General features: G+C 44.4%; 1 protein-coding gene across 2 annotated transcripts in view; it reads left to right on the top strand.

Moving 5' to 3' along the window:
* Positions 1-21,065, top strand: part of dbn1 (drebrin 1) — a 198,642-nt gene that overhangs the window by 119,371 nt on the left and 58,206 nt on the right. Inside the window, exon 2 of one of the 2 annotated variants that reach the window (XM_041193775.1) lies at positions 16,043-16,098. The exons of the other annotated variant lie outside the window; for it this stretch is intronic. Within the exon in view, the coding sequence (XP_041049709.1) occupies positions 16,043-16,098 (56 nt within the window). The remainder of the gene's footprint in view (positions 1-16,042; positions 16,099-21,065) is intronic. 2 annotated transcript variants of the gene reach the window in all.

Raw genomic sequence — 21,065 nt, 5'->3', positions numbered from 1 at the left:
CCTCCGTGATAAGGCTCCTGTCATGGGGATACAGAAGAGGCCCTAATAGTCACTTGATTCTAGGAGGATGATGACGACGATGACATGCAGTGAGAACTCTCCATAGATCTTCACATAGCCTCTGTGAATGTCCAACTCCTGTTGGGCCAAGGGCAGCTTGCTTGTGCTCTGTGATCAGGGTCATATCATGGAGACAAAAACAGAAGATACTGGAAAAACTCAGCAGGTGTAACAGCATCTGCATTTTTCTCTCCACAGATGCTGTTAGACCTGCTGTGTTTTTCCAGCATTTTCTGTTTTTGTTTCAGACTTCCAGCATCCGCATTATTTTGCTTTTATCATATGGAGATCAGCCGTGAAACTTTAAATGCACCTGATGCTTTGTCAGCCTTCAGCACCTGACCCCTTCAGGAACACAGCGTCACTGGTCACAGATGCTGACAAGATAAGGGTCAGCCCCACACTAAAGGTGCTGAGAACGCACAGAGAGAAAGACGGAACTCTATGATGCCTGCCCACAATATTCTGGCAGCAATGACAAGCACCATCAAGGTGCAGGCATCAGTAATGTGTCCAGGAAGTATGAGGCTGGAACATCACTTTAGTCTGAAGGCTGCAAAACACACAGGGAAGAGGCCCTGAACTAAGACACCTGCCTTTACCTTGTCGCAGGAAGCAAGGTTTCACATGTGAGTGACATGAACACTGCTCATCAGAACAAGGAGCCATAAGCAGGGAGACATTCTTCGGGGTTTATTTACAATAGTGAACATTGTGTACAAGTGATTAACACCGGTCAGGCTGTGCAACTACATCTTCTTACTCCCGTTTGTAGACCTGAGGGGCCTTCATGGCTGCTTGTAGGTATTGCCCGTCTTTTACCAGGATCTGATCAAAGTCTGGAACATGGTCATCTCGCAACGCAGCTCTCCCCCATCAAGAGTAACGGCTATCATCAGAGAGCTGTTGCTCAGGAATTCACCCCTCCGTCCTTTTCAGTGGCTGCCGGGGTGACCAGGATCGGGGACGTGCTGGGTGGCAGAGGAGTGAGCTGGATGCTTCCACAGGAATTGACGTGCGTGCGTCCATGGGCGTCCGGCTCACGGCCGATGCCATTCAAGACCTTAGGATGGTCGTGCTCGGACCCGACGTTATACTGGGTCTCGGTGGCCCAGGTGTGCGGTGGTCTTCCGTCTGAACGTTCCCCTGTTCAGACAGAATTCCACATTGGCCCCAAGCCCCGAGCCCTCCCTTGGGTGCCGGTGCCCCGCAATATGAGCCACCTCAGGGAAATGCCCTCTGTGTCATTTAGCACATCGCGGAGGAGTTTCCTATATGGACTGCTGCTGTACACCCTTCACTTCCTTGCTCTCATCTGCTGCCCGGACACACCCTGGCGTGCCTTGTTGCCGTCCGGCAGCGGAGGTCCCCATTGGGAGGCCCTCTACAGAGGTGCCCTCCCACTTTCCACTGGGGACCTGGGGTGGAGGGTGTTGCATGCAGCAGTGCCCTATAATCGTAGGATGTGTCGGTTCACGGACTCCCAAGATACCTGCCCTTTTTGTGGTCTTGTGGAGTCCGTGGACCATGTCTATATTAATTGTTGTAGGCTGCACTCCCTTTTCAGTTATTTAAAGAACCTTTTATTACTGTTTTGTTTGCACTTCAGTCCTACGCTCCTGATCCATGGGCACCTAGTGCAAATTGGGGCCGGGAAGGAAGAGGACCTCCTTGTGCACCTGCTCCTGAGCTTGGCCAAGTTAGCCATTAACAGGTCCAGGCAGCAGGCGATCGAGGGGGTCATCCCACTTAACTGTTTGGTCCTCTTCTGCGGCTACGTTCGTGGCCGGGTGTCTGCTGGCACTGTCGAGGTCTTCCGTGCCCGGTGGGCACCGCGGGGACTGGGGTGCTTTATCAACCCTCTTAATCACATTTTGATTTGATGTTTGTAAGTTTCCTTTAAACTTTGTCTTTGGTCTTATCAGCCAACCTAACTTAGGGGCTGTGTTTACTTTATCCCTCATTTTGTTAATTTAGTTTAATTGTTTGATTCTGAAAGAGTTACATCTTCTTAACCTTCCTAAACCTGCCATTACGTTTTGGTGCTCCTCCGATGTCCACGGCAGAGTCGGAGGCAGCCTGCTGACTGCTACACCCTCCTGTGATTGCCTTGGTGGTCTTCATCTGAAGGGCCGAGACCTGGAGGGCTCCAGCCTGCTTTCGGTGTTCTGCTGTGTGGCAGTGGCACCCTCCTCAGGCTGTGGAGCTAGAGCTGCTGGGGTCACAGGAAGAGGAGATTCTGATGGGCCAGACACTTCCAGAGTCACCTGGATAGATGGCCCTGAAGCATGCACCTGCTGATCCTTCTCCCTAAGTGTGCCCAAGATTCCCTGGCTGATTCCTTGAGGAGAAGGGGTAGCTAGAATGAGATCAAGCTGCCCTGCACCCCTCTCACATACACACAGTTGGAGGTCAACTATGGTGTCAGCATTGGAGTTCAGCCCGCACAGCATGCAAGAGCGATGTCCCGGACCAAGGTCTCCATGGCGGCCACCATCCTACCAGTGTTGACGTCAGTGCATTGGCATGCCAGGGCTATCAGCCTGAAAGGAGATGGACTCCTCCGTCATGCCTTGCAATCTGCAAAATGCAGCAGATGTCCCTTCCTGAAGTTCCCAAGCTTGCTTTTGCAGCTCCAGAACTGAGGTATGACTGAGTCCAGAGGCTCATCATCTGACTCGGACTCAGCAACGTTCTGGCCTCCAGCAGTTCTCTGAGTTCCTGAGACCTGGGAAGTCCCTGCCGCCACCCGCTGTAGATCAGACAGTGCGATGTTTTCACCAGATTGTGATCCGAGGGTACCCTAAAGCTAGGTCCCACCAAGATGTTTGTCTCTGCTTTGGTGGACGGTGTGGGTGAGTGCTGTGATGGGTCTTCAATTAGGATGCCTTCAGATTCCTCTTCTGAGGTTTCTTCAGGGCTTGATTGGAGCCCCTGGGTCGTGGACTTGATCAGCTGATTCCCAGATGCGCTTGCGAAAGCAAGGGGAGATAATTAGTGCGTGGCAGTGGCCTGTGAAACAGGACACATTACCCACAGGATGGTTGTCTGATGGTTGTTGCACTGCTGGATCCTCACTTGGTAGAGCACCGCCAACCACCGTCAGCGGGAACGGTCCAGATTATCGCCAGCCAGCTGGATGGCTCTATTTTCAAAGTCCGTGCAGACCTTGATTTCAGGCATTCTTCCACCAGTTTGTGACCTCTCCCTATTGTTGTGTGCCAGTTTGTCCTGCATAGAGATGGAGAGAGTGTAAACAGGATGCCTGCCAGGCCAGATGATAAGCATGTGTGGGTGGTGAGTGGTCCCACGGATGGGAGAGGACAATGAAAGTGTATATGTGAGAACGAATGGTGATGTACTTTGAACGGGCAGTGAGTGAGATCCCTGTGGATGTGTGATGAGTTTGTGAGTGTGTTAGTTGAGTGATGAGAAGAGTGACTTACCCTTGCAGAACTTAGGAGATCATTCATCCTTTATCGGCACTAGGTGACTGTCGTCTTTTGTAGGGCATTGGCGCTGACCACCGCTGCCACCCCCTCCCAAGTTGGATTATTATGTTGCTGCTCATCCTGCGGCCAGAGCGGGGGTAGAGGATATCACGACTGGCCTCCATGGTGCCCAAAAGGCACTCAGGGGATGCATCTATAAACCCGGGGGCAAACAATCTTCTCGCCATTCAGGAGCTTCACTTCTGTGCAGCAGCCCTGGGCTTTAAGCACTGAGGGGTGTGCATGGGCTGCACTTTAAATATAGCACCTGGCGTGATGAAGCAGTGAGGTGACGGCGTGGCAAGCGAATGAGAGCCTGCCCACCATCAAAACGGCATGTTTGCCAGGAATGCATAATTAATGCAGCGGGATTGGGTTGATATGGTGTGAAAACCCACCATTGCGGCCAGTGGGTAAAACGTTGTCTTTCCCACCCACTACCGCACGATTCCGTCCATACGTACCAGGTAGATCTGAATTTAGATCCTTTGTCTGAGCTAAGGTGACTTCAGTTGAGGTAGTGACAGTGCTTCTAATATTATTCTCAGTCCCCCTTCGTTATGGAGGAATTTTTAAGCCAGGGTTCCCATTCCTCATTGCTCTTCAGCAGGCACTGCTGGAAAGTATGAACATATGACTCAGGTAAATACACAACCTGATTTCCCCTGAATGAATAACCTACTTTCTAAGGTCTGAGTGAAATTTTGGTTTTCATTCTGTTACGGGCAACTTTGTGTTCTGGATGATGCTCAAGACTGACCAAAACACATTTCAGGTAAGCATTCACAAGATGCAGAAAATGGGCAAGTACTCCATGTGAAAGGGCAGAGTGCTAATGCAGTGAACTGCTCACTTTTCACAAAGAATTTACTTTCAAAGTAAACATTTGAATTCTCATGCTAAATGCTTATGGTTCACAAGACACATTAAATTATACATTTAAGTTTGCATTGGACTGATTTAACATTTTGTAACATAAATCTTTTCTGCATGTTTCTTACATTAAATGTTGAAATTTTGGGACTAGGAAGAAATGAGCTGGAATTGCCTAAATTTCCAATTGAACAAACCAGCCTGGACTTTATTATAGTTTCTATTGTTCTCTTCAAAAAGTCTATCATGGTGAATGAATCATAATTAAAACCAAAACATTTCATGACTATTTAAGAAAAGACCCAGCTGCAATATGGCTTTAGTCTGGGCCTCTGTCTTGTTGTCAAGTCGATTGATTTTAGAACAGATTGGGGTTATTAAGGAAGGAACATGCTTAAACTCCCTAGAAAGAAAACAAGGAGTAAATTTTTCCGTGTCAGCCTCAGCAGAAAGGAAATATTTTGTAGGTGAGATCATTAAATATAAACCAGGTCTTAAGTTTTCCATTCTGAGAGTAGTATAAACTATTTTTTGGCTTTGCTTTGGATACTTCTATACAATGTCGAGATCATTTAAAATATTGTGTGGTGGAAACATCTGAAGCATCCTTTATTGTTTTATTATTAACACTTTTTTGCCTTCTCAATTTTGTCATTCGCTCATTTCCCCCTCATGCAGCTTTACTTTGATAGAGTTCCAATCATAAGCAGCCCTTCAGTGCTTTGCTCAACAGACCATTTGTCAGAGGTGAGTCTAGACAATACCTGAAGAGACTATTAACCATGGATGGCATCATGGCTGTGGAGCCCCATCCTGTTTTTGCCACACGCACACACACGCACACATACACTCACACGGACACACGCACACAGACACACATCTGCAGAACCCTCCTGATGTGCAATCAGTAACAGGCTTCCTGGCTGTATGGCACTGCATCAGGGAAACTCTACCAACCGGGTGATCTCTGGGTTCATATTGCCAGTAAACTATGGGGAAATTTCCTTTTTTAACTTCTGTTTCAGCAACAAATTTATCTTGATTTCCCTTCCCAATGTTCAATTAATGATCATACAAATTTTATTGAATTGTGATCTGCTTCCCTTGATGCCAATCATTCTATTGAGATCAGTGTAAAAATTGTATTACCATGAAAACATTTGGAGATGCTACCCAGTATTGAACCAGTCTCCGTATGATCATTAAACTAATTCCTGCTGTCCATAAATATTGTTATAACTTCTAAAAGTGAAGAAAATTACATGCAAGGAACCAGACAGCACGTATTAGGAATTGCCATGATTTCCCACCCATTACAGTTAATGGATTGAAAAGATTAGGGGTCCTATTATGAGCTTTAGAAGCATCATGGTTTCATAAAACTAGCCTTGCAGTTTTGCTTGAAGCTGTGATTCCCCTGCCCTGATTTCTCTGCAGTGATTTTCTTTTCTATTCCAAGATGCTCTTCCAGATAATATTGATGCCCTCCTGCAGTATGGTTCTGCAGATGCTAGGTGCTTTCCAGGCCCCCTCCTCACTGACCGTGCTCATTTGTGCACTTATACATTTGAGTATCAGTAGTTTATTCGACTGCCAGAAAGCCTGTTAACCAACACACACATGTATCTTGCAAACACACACGCCCCTAATTAAAATCAACTAGTTCAGCATAGATCATTTTCTGCTTGAAACCATTTCATTGATAAATGAGCTGCCTGTGTTTGTTAACTACCTGCTAATAACAGTCTCCATGCAGAATGAATTGTGTTCAAAAAGTTTCTCTAGACAGAAAAAAATTAACTCCTTATAAGGACCATGGCACCATTTCCTTTTTTCTGTATGGAAAAATAATTTTTCACACCATTTAGTTAAATCCCATCCCACCCGCCCCCACTGCCCCTCCCCACTTTGCCGCCCTAGCTGAGATTAGTTAGAGTTATGGCTGATTTGATGAGCTAGTTGAATCAGTTGTTGCCTTTTGTATTGCCTGGGTGGGTGGGATCAATTTGCAGGTGGGTCAGAGTGCCAACCCAAACAGGTTCAAACAGTAGTGCTGGTGAAATATAGCTCTTTTTTTTTCAACTTACTACAAATATGGAATCCCAGAAAGTTATTGCAGGTTTAATTAAATTTCCATCAGTTTTCATGCATTTTAATGGATTCCTTAGCTTCATGAGCTTCTACTTTCAATTAACTTGTGTTTATCTATGGAGATTTTGTGGCACAATGGATAGTGTCCTTACCTCTGAGCCAGAAGCTCTTGGTTCAAGTCCCATCCCAGGACTTGATAGCCAAGGAAGATGGTTTCATTATGCATTATGTTTTGATTATCAACCTGCAAATCTTTCCAACACATGCAAATGGCAGATGGTAAGAGCAGGAGAGATTCCTCTGAATCTCCATGTGATGGAAGGAAAGTTAGAGCTCAGCCATCACTATGCAAAGCTCCAGACTACAACATGTAAAAGTGCATGTCGCCACAGCAACTTGAACTTACTGAGTGATTCGTAATGAACCATTCATCATATATTTATCTCAGCCTATTATAAAGTACCAGTCAATCTCCTATGTTGTTGCTCATGGTGAGTTGAAGGATGTATCATAGCCTTCAAAAGAATTCAGATGGTTCACAGCCAGGTTCAGTTGTACTACTCCTGAGTCATTGAAAGATCGAATTCTGGTCTTGAGTGCAATATTTAAGCTGATCTTCAGTGCGGAATGAGGGAATGCCTGCATTGTCAGAGGTGCCGTCCTTCAGATGAAATATTAAAACTGCTTGTTGAGGTGGAAGAAAATCAGTCACAATATCCTCTCATAATTGAACAATGTGTGGCAAAGTGATCGATTGATTGTGCTGTTATCAGTTTATGGAATGATAGTTAACTATTGACATACTGACCAGGATTTTAGCCATCCCAGGAAGTGGAGTGGGAGACATGGGAGCTGGCAATATTGTCAGGAGCTGGGTCGGATCGACTCCCTGACGGGGTCCTGCTGTCGGGGCATTTTAGTGGCCATATGATGGCAACATCCCAGTCACAACCCAGAAGAGAAGGTCTCATGGGCCAAAAGAGGGGAGGCCTGCGGCGGGCAAGGAAGGCAGCACCTGCAGCCCCAATGTCCTCCCCAAAGGGGTTAATCTCTGACCCTCAGCACAGTGATTTAAACATTTTTAATTACCTGGCCCAATTCCTGAGGTCTCCTGCATTCCTCAGCATTGACCACCTCTCCTGGTGGTGTTGAAAGGCTTCAGAGCTGCCTGCCCTCTGATTGGGCTGACAGCATCAGGAGCCCCCCTGCCGTGACCTGCTTTTTTACGCTATGTATGGAGTCTCGATGCTACTCGTAAAATTCAGACCACTGATTTTGTTTCTTTTTAATGTACTTCACTACAGTCACAAACATCAGTCAGCATGTAGAGTGGGGTAAATTTTACAAGTTAACACTGCAGGAGCAGATCTTCATGTGACAGAAGCACATACTGGGAATTGTGCTGCAGTAATCTATGTTCGTATTTAAGATTTTGCTGAAATATTTTCGGAGCACTGGATAAAATCAAAGGCTCTGGCATCCTCACACTATCCATTGTTAGAAAACCCTGTACTACAACACAACTCACCTAAGCCAGGAGAATTCAAGCTGGCTTTCCCTCTAAATGAAGAAAATTAAAGAGCCGGAAAACATTTCAGAAAAAAAAATATCAAATGCACTTCTGTATTTCACTAAATGCTAGTTCAATGCCCTTGTGCTATAGAGTTGAAATCTGACTAATGCCAATGAGGCTGGGTATACATGGCTGCCTTAGAGAATTGTTACATAAACCAATAACAGTGGTAGATTTTCTACAGGTTCTGGGTATCGCAGTTCACACCACACCAGGCATATTGACCAAGTTATAAACTATATTGAGACTATATTCAGTGATGTTGTGGAGCTGACTTAGGCTCCCACTGCCTCCTAGGCTGGATTAGTGAGCGTGGTGGCTGGTCTTCGCCCAAAGTGGGGGATGGAGGAGTTTTCAGCGGGCTTCCACTGCACCCCAGAGAAGCATCACTGAATTTGGGGACTGCTGTCTTCTTTGCTTTCGGGGCCATCTGTCATCTGGAGCAACCCTCTGGTATGAAGACATGAAGTAGGCTGCATTCTGGTGCATATGGTACCCAGAGCAAAGAAGTGCTGAGGTCATGACGTGACAGGCAAATCTCATCCTGCCCACCAGCGATCCGGTGTGTTTCCCATGCATGCATTATCAATGAGACAGGACATGCCAGGAAGCAGATGATATGCAAAATCTCGCCATTGCAGCTGGTGGTAAAAATGTCTTTTTTCATATCTGCTTCTGCACTTACTACAATTCAGGAAAAATTCTGCCCTAATTGTGTGAAAATTCACAGCAATCTAAACAGTTTTCCCTCCTGATTTTATTCCAGGGATGAAGTCTTTGCCCTTAATTACCTGGAATCTCATTGTGCCACAACTGAGATTGCTGTATGGGAGATTGCATGGGTATGAATCTGGGCTGTTTCCACGTGACATTATATGTTGGATCTGAGTCAAAGGAGGTTTCCTATTTTATGCAGCTGACTCTCTGGGGTGCTTCTGAACTTCACAATTTTGTATGTATGCTGAGGATATGCTGCTAACACCATGTGTGCTATTATAAGAGTAATTCAGGAAATGCATTGTAGTTCCTGGGAGGTGGATATATGTAATTTGGGCACCAAATCAAAGCCAAAAATTGGCTGTCTCTGTCTCTTCCTGGTCCTGGTTTAGGGATGTATGTAGGAATAGCATTCTGATTAATAAAGTTATGGTTTGGTCAAAAACGTCTCAACCATAGCTGCAGTTTTCATGTAAATGAATCATATTGCAGGGTTTACTTAACCTCCATTTCCACATGTGATTGTCCATTCTCTTCGTCAGTATTGGTTTTGGAATGTCTAACTTACTTCTGACCATGCTCACTTCCAACACTATGAGCTGGCTACTGAATGGTGGTTGGAGCTGGCTGCTTTGCTCAGGGTGGAAAAAGGAGAAAGGGAAAGTCCTGATGCCTTCCTTGAAAGCTACCCTATTTAAAATGAAGCCATTCCAACTAGTGCAAGAACCAAAAACAAAAAGTGCTGGAAAAACTCAGTAGGTCTGACAGTATCTGTGGAGAGAATGACAGAGTTAACATTTCAAGTCCATATGACTTCTTCAGAACTAAAGAGAAGTAAAAATGGTGAAATATATACTGTTTAAGGGAGGTGGGACAGGTGAAGCTGGATAGAAGGCCAGTGACAGGTGGAGGCAAAGGAGAGATTGCAAAAGATGTCATATACAAAAGGTTGAAGGGGTGTTGATGGTGGTGATACTGACTAAAGGAGGTGCTAATGGTGACATTAAGAGTAGAAAACAGAATTAGCAAGTGACAGATGGCCCTTGTGGGGGTGGGATGGGGGGAGGGGAAGGTGTGGGAAAAAAATTGAAATAGGCTAAAAGGTGGGGATAAAACAATGAATAAAAATGGAAATAAATTTTTAAAAATAATAAAAATAGGTGGGGAAAAAAACAGTATATATATATATATATAAAAATTATAAAATATTTGAAAAAAGGGGATCAAAAAGGGGTGAGGATGGAGGAGAGTGTTCATGGTCTGAAGTTGTTGAACTGAATGTTAAGTGCCTAATTGGAAGATGAGGTGCTGTTCCTCCAGTTTGCTGGAACATTGCAGCAGGTCAAGGATGGACATGTGGGCATGAGAGCAGGCTGGTGTTGAAATGGCAAGCGACAGGAAGGTCTGGGTCATGCTTGAGGAAGTTCTGGGTCATGCTTGCAAAGCAGTCACCCAGTCTGCGTTTGGTCTCTCCAATATACAGGAAACTGCATTGAGAGCAGCAAAGGCAGTAGACTAAATTGAGGGAAGTGCTAGTGAAGCACTGCTTCACTTGAAATGAGTGTTTGGGCCCTTGGATGGTGAGGAGGGGAGAAGTAAAGGGGCAGGCGGTATACCTTCTGCGATTGCATGGGAATGTGCTGTGGGAGGGGGTTGAGGTGTTAGGGGTGATGGGGGAGTGGACCAGGGTATCCTGGAGGGAATGGTCTCTACGGAATGCCGACGGTGGGGGAGGGGGTGAAGGGAAGATGTGTTTGGTGGTGGTATTGTGCTGGAGTTGGCGGAAATGGTGGAGGATGATCTTTTGAATGCGGAGGCTGATGGGGTGAAAATTGAGGACAAGGGGGACCCTATCATGGTTCTGAGAGGGAGAGGCATGGGAAATGGGTCAGATACGGTTGAAGGCCCTGTCAACCACCATGGATGGGAAACCTCAGTTAAGGAAGAAGGAAGACATGTCAGAAGCACTGTTTTGGAAAGTGGCAGTGCAAGCTCTATTATTAGCTGGGTCAAAATCCTGGAACTCCCTTCCTAACAGCACTGTGGGTATACCTACACCACGTGGACTGCAGCAGTTCAAGAAGGCAGCTCACCACCACCTTCTCTAGGGCCACTAGGGATGGGCTATAAATGCTGGCCCAGCTAGCAAAGTCCACATCGTAGGATTGAAAAAAAATAGCTGTATGATATCTAGGAGGTGCAATTTTGGCAGCTGATTTTGTGGAGCACATTCCACTGTATGGTGTTAAGACTTCAGCCAAGTAATGTGATTATGCACCTTAAACGGGCTTTACTTTTTTTTAAGCATGATATTGCTACCAGAAGCTGGTGACAGGTCTTCCAACACTGACCTGACTCCAATCCCTTTTCAGTTGCATATCCCAGTAATATCTCTGCTGTTTAGAGAGAGTCTGCCACTACCAAGGACGACGAGATAATGATGATGCAATGGGATACTATCTGAAGCAGCTGAAATAGGCGGAATAAATCGTAAAGGGATTATAAGTGACCTAAATGTACCCACATTAGATTTTGATTTTCTCGGATTAAGCCCTGCATTTGCAGTTCAGGCATTGGAGGGGTTTGAAAAGCGTCCATCTCTAATCTTGCAAACAGTCCCCTTGTCTCTGACCTTCCCTTCCAAAAAAGATGTAGAGGTGCGAACGGAGGGAAATTCGTGGCAGTGAGAAGGGAAGAAAATGTCAGTGGCCATATTCACGGTGAACTTCCCTGCTCAATTCCTCTGAAAGATACTCTGGGATCATCCAAATAAAAAGAAGCAGTGGCATAGTGGTATTGTCACCAGACTAATAATCCAGAGACCTAGGGTAATGCTCCGGGGACCCGGGTTTGAATCATACCATGGCAGATGGTGGAATATGAATTCAATAAAAATCTGGAATTAAAAGTCTAAAGATGAGCATGAAACCATTGTTGGAAAAACCCACCTGGTTCACTATTCCCTTTGGGGAAGGAAACCTGCCATCCTTATCTGGCCCAGCCTACATGTGACTCCAGACCCACTGATGTGGTTGACTCTGAAATGGCCTTGCAAGCCATCAAGTACTCTGGGTGGGCGACTTCAATGTATCAAATCAATAAAGAGTCTAAAACAAGTGAAACCAGACGGACAACCTGGCCTAGACCTAGGCACCAGAAACGACAAATGCAAACTCAATCCTGTCGACCTCACTAACATCTGGGAAGTAGTGCCAAAATTGGGAGAGCTGTCTCAAAGACTAGTCAAGCAACTGCTTGACACAGTCAAACTCACGGAATCATACCTTACAGATAATGTCCCAGACACCACCATCACCATCTTGGGTGTGTCCTGTCCCACCAGTAGGACAGACCCAGCAGAGGCAGAGGTGGTGTACTGTTGAGAGGGAATTGCCCTGGGAGTCCTCAATATCAACCCCAGACCACATGAAGTCTCATGGCATCAGGTCAAACATGGGCAAGGAATTCTCCTTCTGATTACCATATACCATCCTCCCTTAGCTGATGAATCAGTACTCCTCCATGTTAAAAACCGCTTGGAGGAAGCATTGAGGGTGGCAAGGGCATGGAATGTACTCTGGGTGGGGGACTTTAATGTCCATCACCAAGAGTGGCTCAGTAGCATCACTACAGATTAAGCTGGCCGGTCCAAAAGGACATAGCTGCTAGGCTGGTGTGAGGGAACCAACAAGAGGGAAAAACATACTTGACCTTATCCTCACTAACCTGCCTGCTGCAGATGCATCCGTCCATGACAGTATCAGTAGGAGTGACCGCCGCACAGTCCTTTGGAGACGAACTTCCATCTTCACATTAAGGATACCCTCCATCATGTTGTGTGGCACTGCCACTGTGCTAAATGGGATAGATTTCAAACAGGTCGAGAAACTCAAGACTGGGCATCCATGAGGCGCTGTGGGCCATTAGCAGCAGCAGAATTGTACTCAACCAGAATCTGTAACCTCATGGCCCGGTATGCCCCCTCAACTCTACCATTACCACAAAGCCAGGGGATCAACCTTGGTTCAATGAAGAGTGCAGGAGAGCATCCCAGGAGCAGCATCAGGCATACCTAAAAATGAGATGTCAACCTGGTGAAGCTATAACACAGCTTGTGTGCCAAACAGCATAAGCAGCAAGTGATAAACAAATCTAAGTGATTCCAGCCAACAGATCGGATCTAAGTTCTGCAGTCCTGCCATATCCAGTTATGAATGGTGGTGGACAATTAAACAACTCACTGGAGGAGCTGGCTTCACAAATACCCCCTTACTCGAGGATGGAGGAGCCCAGCACATCAGTGCAAAAAATAAAGCTGAAGAACTTGCAATCTCGGCCTCCTCCAGAGATCCCAGCATCACAGATGCCAGTCCTCAGCCAATTCAGTTAACTCCACATGATATCAAGAAACAGCTGAAGGCATTGTATGCTGCAAAGGCTATGGGTCCTGACAATATTCCGGCAATAGGACTGAAGATTTGTGCTCCAGAACTTGCCACGCACCTAGCTAAGCTGTTCCAGTGCAGCTACAACACTGGCATCTACCCAACAATGTGGAAAATTTCCTGGGTATGTCCTGTACAGTCAAAGCAGGACAAATCCCTACTGGCTAATTATCAGTCTACTCTCGATCATCAGTAAAGTGATGGAAGAGGTCATCAACAGTGCCATCAAGCGGTACCTGCTTAGCAATAATCTGCTCATTGATGCCCAGTTTGGGTTCCACCAGGGCCACTCAGCTCCTGACCTCTTTACAGTCTTGGTTCAAGCATGGACAAAAGAGTTGAACTCCAGAGGTGAGGTGAGAGTGACTGCCCTTGACATCAAGGAAGCATTTGACCGAGTGTGGCATCAAGGAGCCCTAGCAAAAACTGGAATCAATGGGAATCAGGAGAGAACCTCCCCACTGGTTGGAGTCATACTTGACACAAAGGAAGATGGTTGTGGTTGTTGGAGGTCAATCGTCTCAGTTCCAGGACATCACTGCAGGAGTTCCTTGGGGTAGTGTCCTCAGCCCAACCACCTTCAGCAGCTTCACCAATGAACTTCCTTCCATCATAAGGTCTGGCGTGGGGATATTCGCTGATGATTGCAGTGTTCAGCACCATTTGCGACTCCTCACATAGTGGGGCAGTCCATGTCCAAATTCAGGAATACTCTCCACTTGCCTGGGTGAGTGCAGCTCCAACAACACTCTAGATGCTTGACACTATCCAGGACAAAGCGACCTGCTTGATTGGCACCCCATCCATAAATATTCATTCTGTCCATCACCGACAAACAGTAGCAGCAATGTGTACCATCTACAAGATGCACTCTAGGTACTCACCAAGGCTGCTTAGACAACACCTTCCAAACCCACAGCTGCTACCATCTAGAAGGACAAGGGCAGCAGACACATGGCAACACCACCACCTGGAAGTTCCCCTCCAAGCCACTTATCATCTTGACTTGGAAATATATTGCTGTTCCTTCACTGTTGCTGAGTCAAAATCCGGAACTCCCTTCCTAACAGCACTGTGAGTATACCGACACCACATGGACTGCAGCAGTTCAAGAAAGCAGCTCACCACCACCTTCTCAAGAACAATTATAGATGGGCAATAAATGCTGGCTGAGCCAGCAATGCCCACATTCCATAAAAATGAAAAAAAAAATCCCATGGATGTTTAGATAAAGATCCAGCCCCGGTAGTTTTTATTTTTAAATAAAAGTTTTTTTTTTTACTTATGCTATTAAGAAAAGGTATATGTTATGAAATTTAATATGGTACCCAATGAATGGCATCTGTCTGGTGTAAATTTGGGAAAAGTTAGCTAACTGAAGTCTATCTTGTAAGTATTTGATTTCAAGTCCAAACAAACTATCAGTGATGTCATATTTGTTGTGTTTGCAATTATGAGCATCCTATCTCCAAAAGCCCATGGATAAATTGGAAGGTTTTAGGAAGTGTGACTTGGACCTTGGATTTTCTGTTCCTCACTGAGCTGAACTTGAAGCAAAGAGGAGTGAGAACATGATCCCTTTCTTTAAAATTCTGAGAGGGATGCAAAATGTAGATGCAGACAGGTTATTTAGCAGTGACTCTGAATGTAGAATTTGATACAAATACAAAATTAGCAAGCTTCAGTCAAAAATAAAAGAAGCTTAATTTCCTTCTACAGAACAATGAACATGTGAAAGGACTTGCAGAAGTGTTTGTTGCTGTGTTGATTGATTAAATATTTAAACTAAGGTGATTAAATAAGTGGGTTGGATCAGAATTGAAGGTGATCGAGGTTAATACAGATTGAAATGATAAAACAGAGGACTACAAACATTCCTGGGCATCTGCCATCGTGGAAATGTCATATCATGAAAAGCAATCTGTCAAAAGTAAGTAATGAAGGGTGTAAGGTTAGATAAATGGTCTGGGGGTTTCATTTGATTATCTTTGAAGAGAGAGGTCAGAGAGAGATTTGTCGAAACTTCTTTCAGGAGATTACATAAGTTTTAAGCTTTCACTTATACACTAGCAACATCCAGCATTACCTATCTCCTCCACTTTTGATTTCTTGACCTCCTTTACATTGCCTGCATATGACTTGCTCCTGGATGAGCAAGAGTTTTTTTTCTGCTCAACATTGACAAAACAAAAGCTATTGTGTTCCCTTCACCTTGCTACCTCTCTTCCATCCTCCAAAATCCACCTGAAAACCTCTTCAATATTACTTTAATTCACCAATCTCTCTCTATTTTTTCTGTTCTCTGGTTATTTTCACCTTTTCTAAACTGCTTTGAAATGTTTTATTACACTAAGATTGACAAATAAATGTACGTACTTGTTGAGTCCCTGCCGGGGCTTATTACACATAGTCTGGAAGTAATAGACCAATGGCAATTTTTTTTTTGTTCCATGTTTTCTTATATTTGGATTTATCTAAGCATCAATACAGCATAGTTCGCTGTGATGTAGAAGTGTATGATTACCACTGTAATGATAGTTTGCTTTTAGCCAATCTCCATGTGCTTTACATTTGAAACAGAATAAATTATAATGCTGCAGTCCGTTAGAGATCTGAAGGATCTTGAACCATAGTGCACCAATGGGCATGCAAAGAAGATGTAGAGTTAATGTACCACAGAAATTAATCCATTTAATTCCTGCCAAATATTATAATTATTTTTTGATTCCAATGGACTAGATATGTTGTAATGGCAAAGCTAATTAACCAGTTTGAATTCCTTTTCTCCACAGGGCCCTGTACACTTACGAAGATAACACTGACAATCTGAAATTAGCCGATTCAGGAGGTATGTGACTAATGCAGACTAGATTTATGCCTCTAGTTAACGTTAGGCCTTTCCAACTGGATTTGATCTAGATTCACCATCAAGAGATGCAATATATTCTGCAGTAACCCAGTTTAATTACAGTCTTGTAAGGAAATGTATTTCTGGTTCATCATATTCAAAGCTCTGCACTTCATAGGATTTGGGCATTGACCTGCACAAGCCATGGTCAGTTCAGTGACAACGTTTAATAATCTACGATTTTAATTTGAAAATGCAGGGTGTCCATTCAAATATATGTCTGTATTGGCAGACTTCTAATTCTATAATCTTTTAACATTCTTACATATCTAAATCTATTAAGATTTGCAACCTTGCTTGCCTGCCAAGCTAAATAGAGATGTTCAATGTTTTGCAATGCCATTAGATGGTTAGAAGTCTTTGGCATGGATTTTCACTCCCAAGTCGGGAGTATAGAGTCTCTGGACCTAGGGGTACCATTTCAAATAACGTTGGCAGCTTTAGACCTTTTCCTCAAAGGTTTAAAGTCCATGAGTCATATTTTGGACATCCCACTATCAAAAATTGGATCTGTTTCAATGTGCAACTGCTTCTGTTAATCCCGGATGTGCAAACTACAACCTGTCCCCATTCCTCTCCCCCACCCCCTGAAAATAGTTGGTGCTGGGTTTAGGGGTGGGACTTCCAGGATTGGGGAGCCAGTGCCATTTTGTGTGAGCTGGAGATCCTCTCTGTCACTGTGAAAATTCAGGCCTTACTTTTTTTCTGTCAAGGTGGAACAAGGTTATATAAGGCTTCTGCAGTTCAAGCATTGGAGGTGGGGATGTGAGAACTCCTTCAACTTATTTTACAGCATTGTCTACATATAGTGCAGTTTGCCAGGGCAGATAGTGATAATAAGGCTATATTTTGAAACAGTCCAGTTGCCAAGATTGGTAGATGAATGGAATGGGAGATACAACCCAGTATGCCATGACTAAGTGAGGCTGGGAATTGATGCTCTGTGCCCTATTTCTTTTTTATTTTTAGACATTTCATCATACTTGTTTCTATCCTGACCTTTGGAGGATGTTATTAATTTTAATTTTCTTTATTATCTGACTTTCGTCCAAGTCCTACTAAGAGCAGGAGAAACGTTTAGCTGTGGAATCCACTGCATGACAATGATTAAAGCAGAGACCATGTTGGCATTTAAGAATAGGTTTGATAGATTGTTGAATAATAGGTAGGATTGCGGGAATGAGACAATTGCTCAAATGGAGATACAAGACAAACACAGACTGGTTAGGCTGAACAACCTGCTTCTGTGTTACAATTTCTAGGTAATTCTATAATGTAACATCTAGAGATTGGAATTATGTGATAAAAAATAATTGATTCTCCTATACTGAGTTGAATTGGCCTGCAGGCTAGTTCTGGATCTTATCACTTCAGATACTTTGTAGTATCATTTCTGGTGCTATAGCATCAAACTGAAAAAAAAAATACAAAGCTGGAAGATTCTTCTTTTGAGCATGGAGGGGTCCCACAAATATGAGTAGAGATGAAATCATGAGGTGCGTGGCTACTTTCGCACATTTAAAAATTGCGAAGCCCGGTAGCAGGCCGGTGCCATTGATTCTGTTTAGTAGAGAATTCGGAGAGAGGAACTTTGATGGTACTGGTATGGCTAGTGTAGATGAACAGCAAAACAGGAGAAAGAGGCAATGAAAACAGAGAATGCTGGAAAAACTCAGCAAGTCTGGTAGCATCTGTGGAGAGAAACAGAGTTAATGTTTCAAGTCCATGTTATCTTCTTCATGAGAGCTGAAGAAGCAAATTGGGGTGGTGGTCCCCATCTTTAAGAAAGGGGACCAGAGGGTGTGTTCCAATTATAGAGGGATCACACTCCTCAGCCTCCCCAGGAAAACCTATGTCAGAGTGTTGGGGAGGAGACTTCTTCCATTAGTCAAACCTCAGATTCAGGAGGAACAATGTGGATTCTGCCCTGGTCGTGGAACAGTGGACCAACTCTTTGCCCTCTCATGGATAAATTGAGGGCTCATGGGAGTTCGCTAATCTGGTCTACCTGTTTCGTAGACCTGGAGAAGGCATGCAACCGGGATATTTTGTGGGAGGTGCTGTGGGGATATGAGGTGCCAACGCTGTTTCTGCGTACTATAAAGTCCCTCTATTTACGGAGCGAGGGTGGTGTCCGCATTCTTGGTGTTAAGTCGAATTCGTTCAAGGTGGGAGTTGGACTCTGCCATGGGTGCGTCTTGTCTCCACTCCTGTTCGTGATTTTCATGGACAGGATATCAAGGTGCAGCTGAGGTATGGAGAGAATCCAGTTTGGGGGCTTGAGGGTGGCATCTCTGCTATTTGCAGATGATGTTGTGCTTCTTGCTCATCCGACTGCAACTTCCAGTGCGCACTCAAACGTTTCACTGCCAAGTGTGATGCAGCTTGGATGCAGATCATCACCTCCAAATTTGAGGTCATGATTCTCTCCTGGAAAAAAGTGGGTTGCTCTCTCCAGGTGAGGGGGAAACAGCTGCCCTTAGTGGAGGAGTTCAAGTATCTCGGGATCTTGTTCAAGATTGATGGCGGGGGATTGCGAGTTTGACCAGCAGATTGGTACAGCAAGTGCAGTTTGTGGCATTCTACCAGTCCGTGGTGGTGAAGGTGGTGAATTTTGGACAAAGCTCTTGGTTTACCAGTCGATCTACATCCCCATCCTCACCTATGGTCATGACTGTGGGCAATGACCAAAGAGATAAAATTGTGGGAAATAAGGTTTCTCTGCAGGGTTGCTGGGTGTACTGTCTGGCACAGGTTGAGGAGTTTGGCAATCCAAGAGAGCCTCGGAGTAGAGTCGCTGCTCCTACGGATTGAGAGGGGCCAGTTGAGGTGGTGGTGGGCTCCTGCTGGAATTGTACCGGGCACGGCCCACTGGATGGAGATCTTGAAGCCGGCCCAGGACATGCTGGAGGGATTAGTGGCTGGCCTAGGAGTGTCTGGGAATCCTGCAGGAGGAGCTGGAATCTACAGCTGAGGAAAGGGAAGTCTGAACGGCCCTGCTCAGCCTACTGCCATCGCAACACTCACCAGAAGAAGCGGTGTGAAAATGTATGTCTCTGATGTTTCTAAGTAGTTAGGACAATTTTCTAGATGTTGGTAACAGAGTACCCATTCCGGATCTTCTAGCTGTAACTGCTATTTTACACCCTGATATTGAATTGCCCATATTTGGAAGTTGTGGGTGTGGTGGGGATGCAGGGTTATGGGGTCCTGGAAGTTGTAGGCCTATTCTTTTAAATTAGTGTTCCATTCAAATGCGTAAACAAATGATCTCCCTGCCACCTGGTGTTGGTATTTTAGCAACTTGGGTGCACAATCTAGAGTTGGTCGGGACATATTTGTGATGACTTTCATTACATCTTAGAAAGTCTATATTTGTTTGTCTGCTGGTTTCTTTAAATCTGTCTTGCTGAAAATCCATTATTCAACTGGGTATAATTCATATCCTGCAGATCTAATTGGAAATAGATTTCCACAGATGGTGCACCTGACTGCTGACTTTGTACAATATTGATCAATTTAAGATTAATTGCTAGATAACACATGCCAATCAATGGAGGTCCTGCACCTGGGGGAAGTCCAGTTGCATTAACTTGAGTGAACTGTGAAAAGCACCATCTGTCTCTCTATATCCCAGTTTTGAACTACAATGGGTACATGTATAGCCCTTGGGCAAAAAGCGTCTCTTCTGTTTTAGTATCTGTGGAAGCTGACCCACCTCATTCAATTTTGAAAGATCCATATATGGTTCCTTTTCCTCTGGAAATAGTGCTGCACAACAAATAAAATATTGTTGTAATGTAGGGGAAAGTACAGCCAATTTGTAAACAGCAATTGAGTTAAGTGACAATATGATCAGTTTTAGTAGTGTTGACTGAGGAATAAATGTTGGCCAGGACACTAGAAGAATTTCCCTGCTCTTTCTGTAATAGTGCCATGGGATCTTTTTCAGCCACAGGAGTTTTGGTTTAGTCTCCCATTCAAAAGATGGTGCCTCTGACAATTCAGTACTCCCTCAATACTGCAAGGACATAAGAGCCTGAATAATGTGCTCAAATCTCTAGAGTGGAACTTGAACCCATAACCTTCTGACGAAGAGTGGAGTACTACTACCAAACCAAGGCTCTGACTTTTATCAGTGTTCCACAACCTATAGAAACGTAGAAAATTTATGATACAAAAGGAAGCCACTTGGCTCATTGTGTCCGTTTCAGCCGAAAACAAGTTACTTTCCAGCTCATGGCCCATCGCCAGTGTGACGGATCATCTTGTGGAGCTCCACAAATTGTCATGAGTGCCCACAGATCAGTATTACATTATTACTACTTGTCCTTTTAAAATTAGCTAAGTGTTGCATTTTGTTCTTGTATTTGAGCAGGGAGCATGAGCTAAAAGTTCAATAAAATTGGTAGATTATTACACTGCTTATTATCAATTGCTACTTTTTACTCATTACTTTTAATAAATTTGTTCCAAAGTTTATAGCATGTACCACAACCTGAAAAGACATTTATTTTCTGCTTTCCAAAGTGTCAGAGAACATGAGGGCTTATGTCTTATCCAGTTAGCTAACTACAATGACAAAGTTGCATTGCCAGATATTTGGAGATAAAACTCAACTTTGATAGTGCCACAAAACATGAATTTGATGGAAAAGGAAATTCAGTGGAACATATAATGGGGAGCCAATCCACTACCATGCATTTTGCATTTTACACACACTCGGGTTTTTAGGAACTAAGGACTTGCTTATTGGCACAGTCTTTAATGTGTAGCATGAGAAACACAAAAGTAAGTAAAAGCCCAAAGCATAACAGTATCATCTCCGAACATCCGCTTCTGGTTTTTTAGGCTACTTTATTGCTATCAGCAGTCTTGCAGTAACCTCTCACTAAAATATGATTGGC

This window comes from Carcharodon carcharias, chromosome 8, assembly GCF_017639515.1.
Source record: "Carcharodon carcharias isolate sCarCar2 chromosome 8, sCarCar2.pri, whole genome shotgun sequence".
Lineage (NCBI taxonomy): Eukaryota > Metazoa > Chordata > Chondrichthyes > Lamniformes > Lamnidae > Carcharodon > Carcharodon carcharias.
This window is presented reverse-complemented; position numbering and strand designations above follow the sequence as displayed.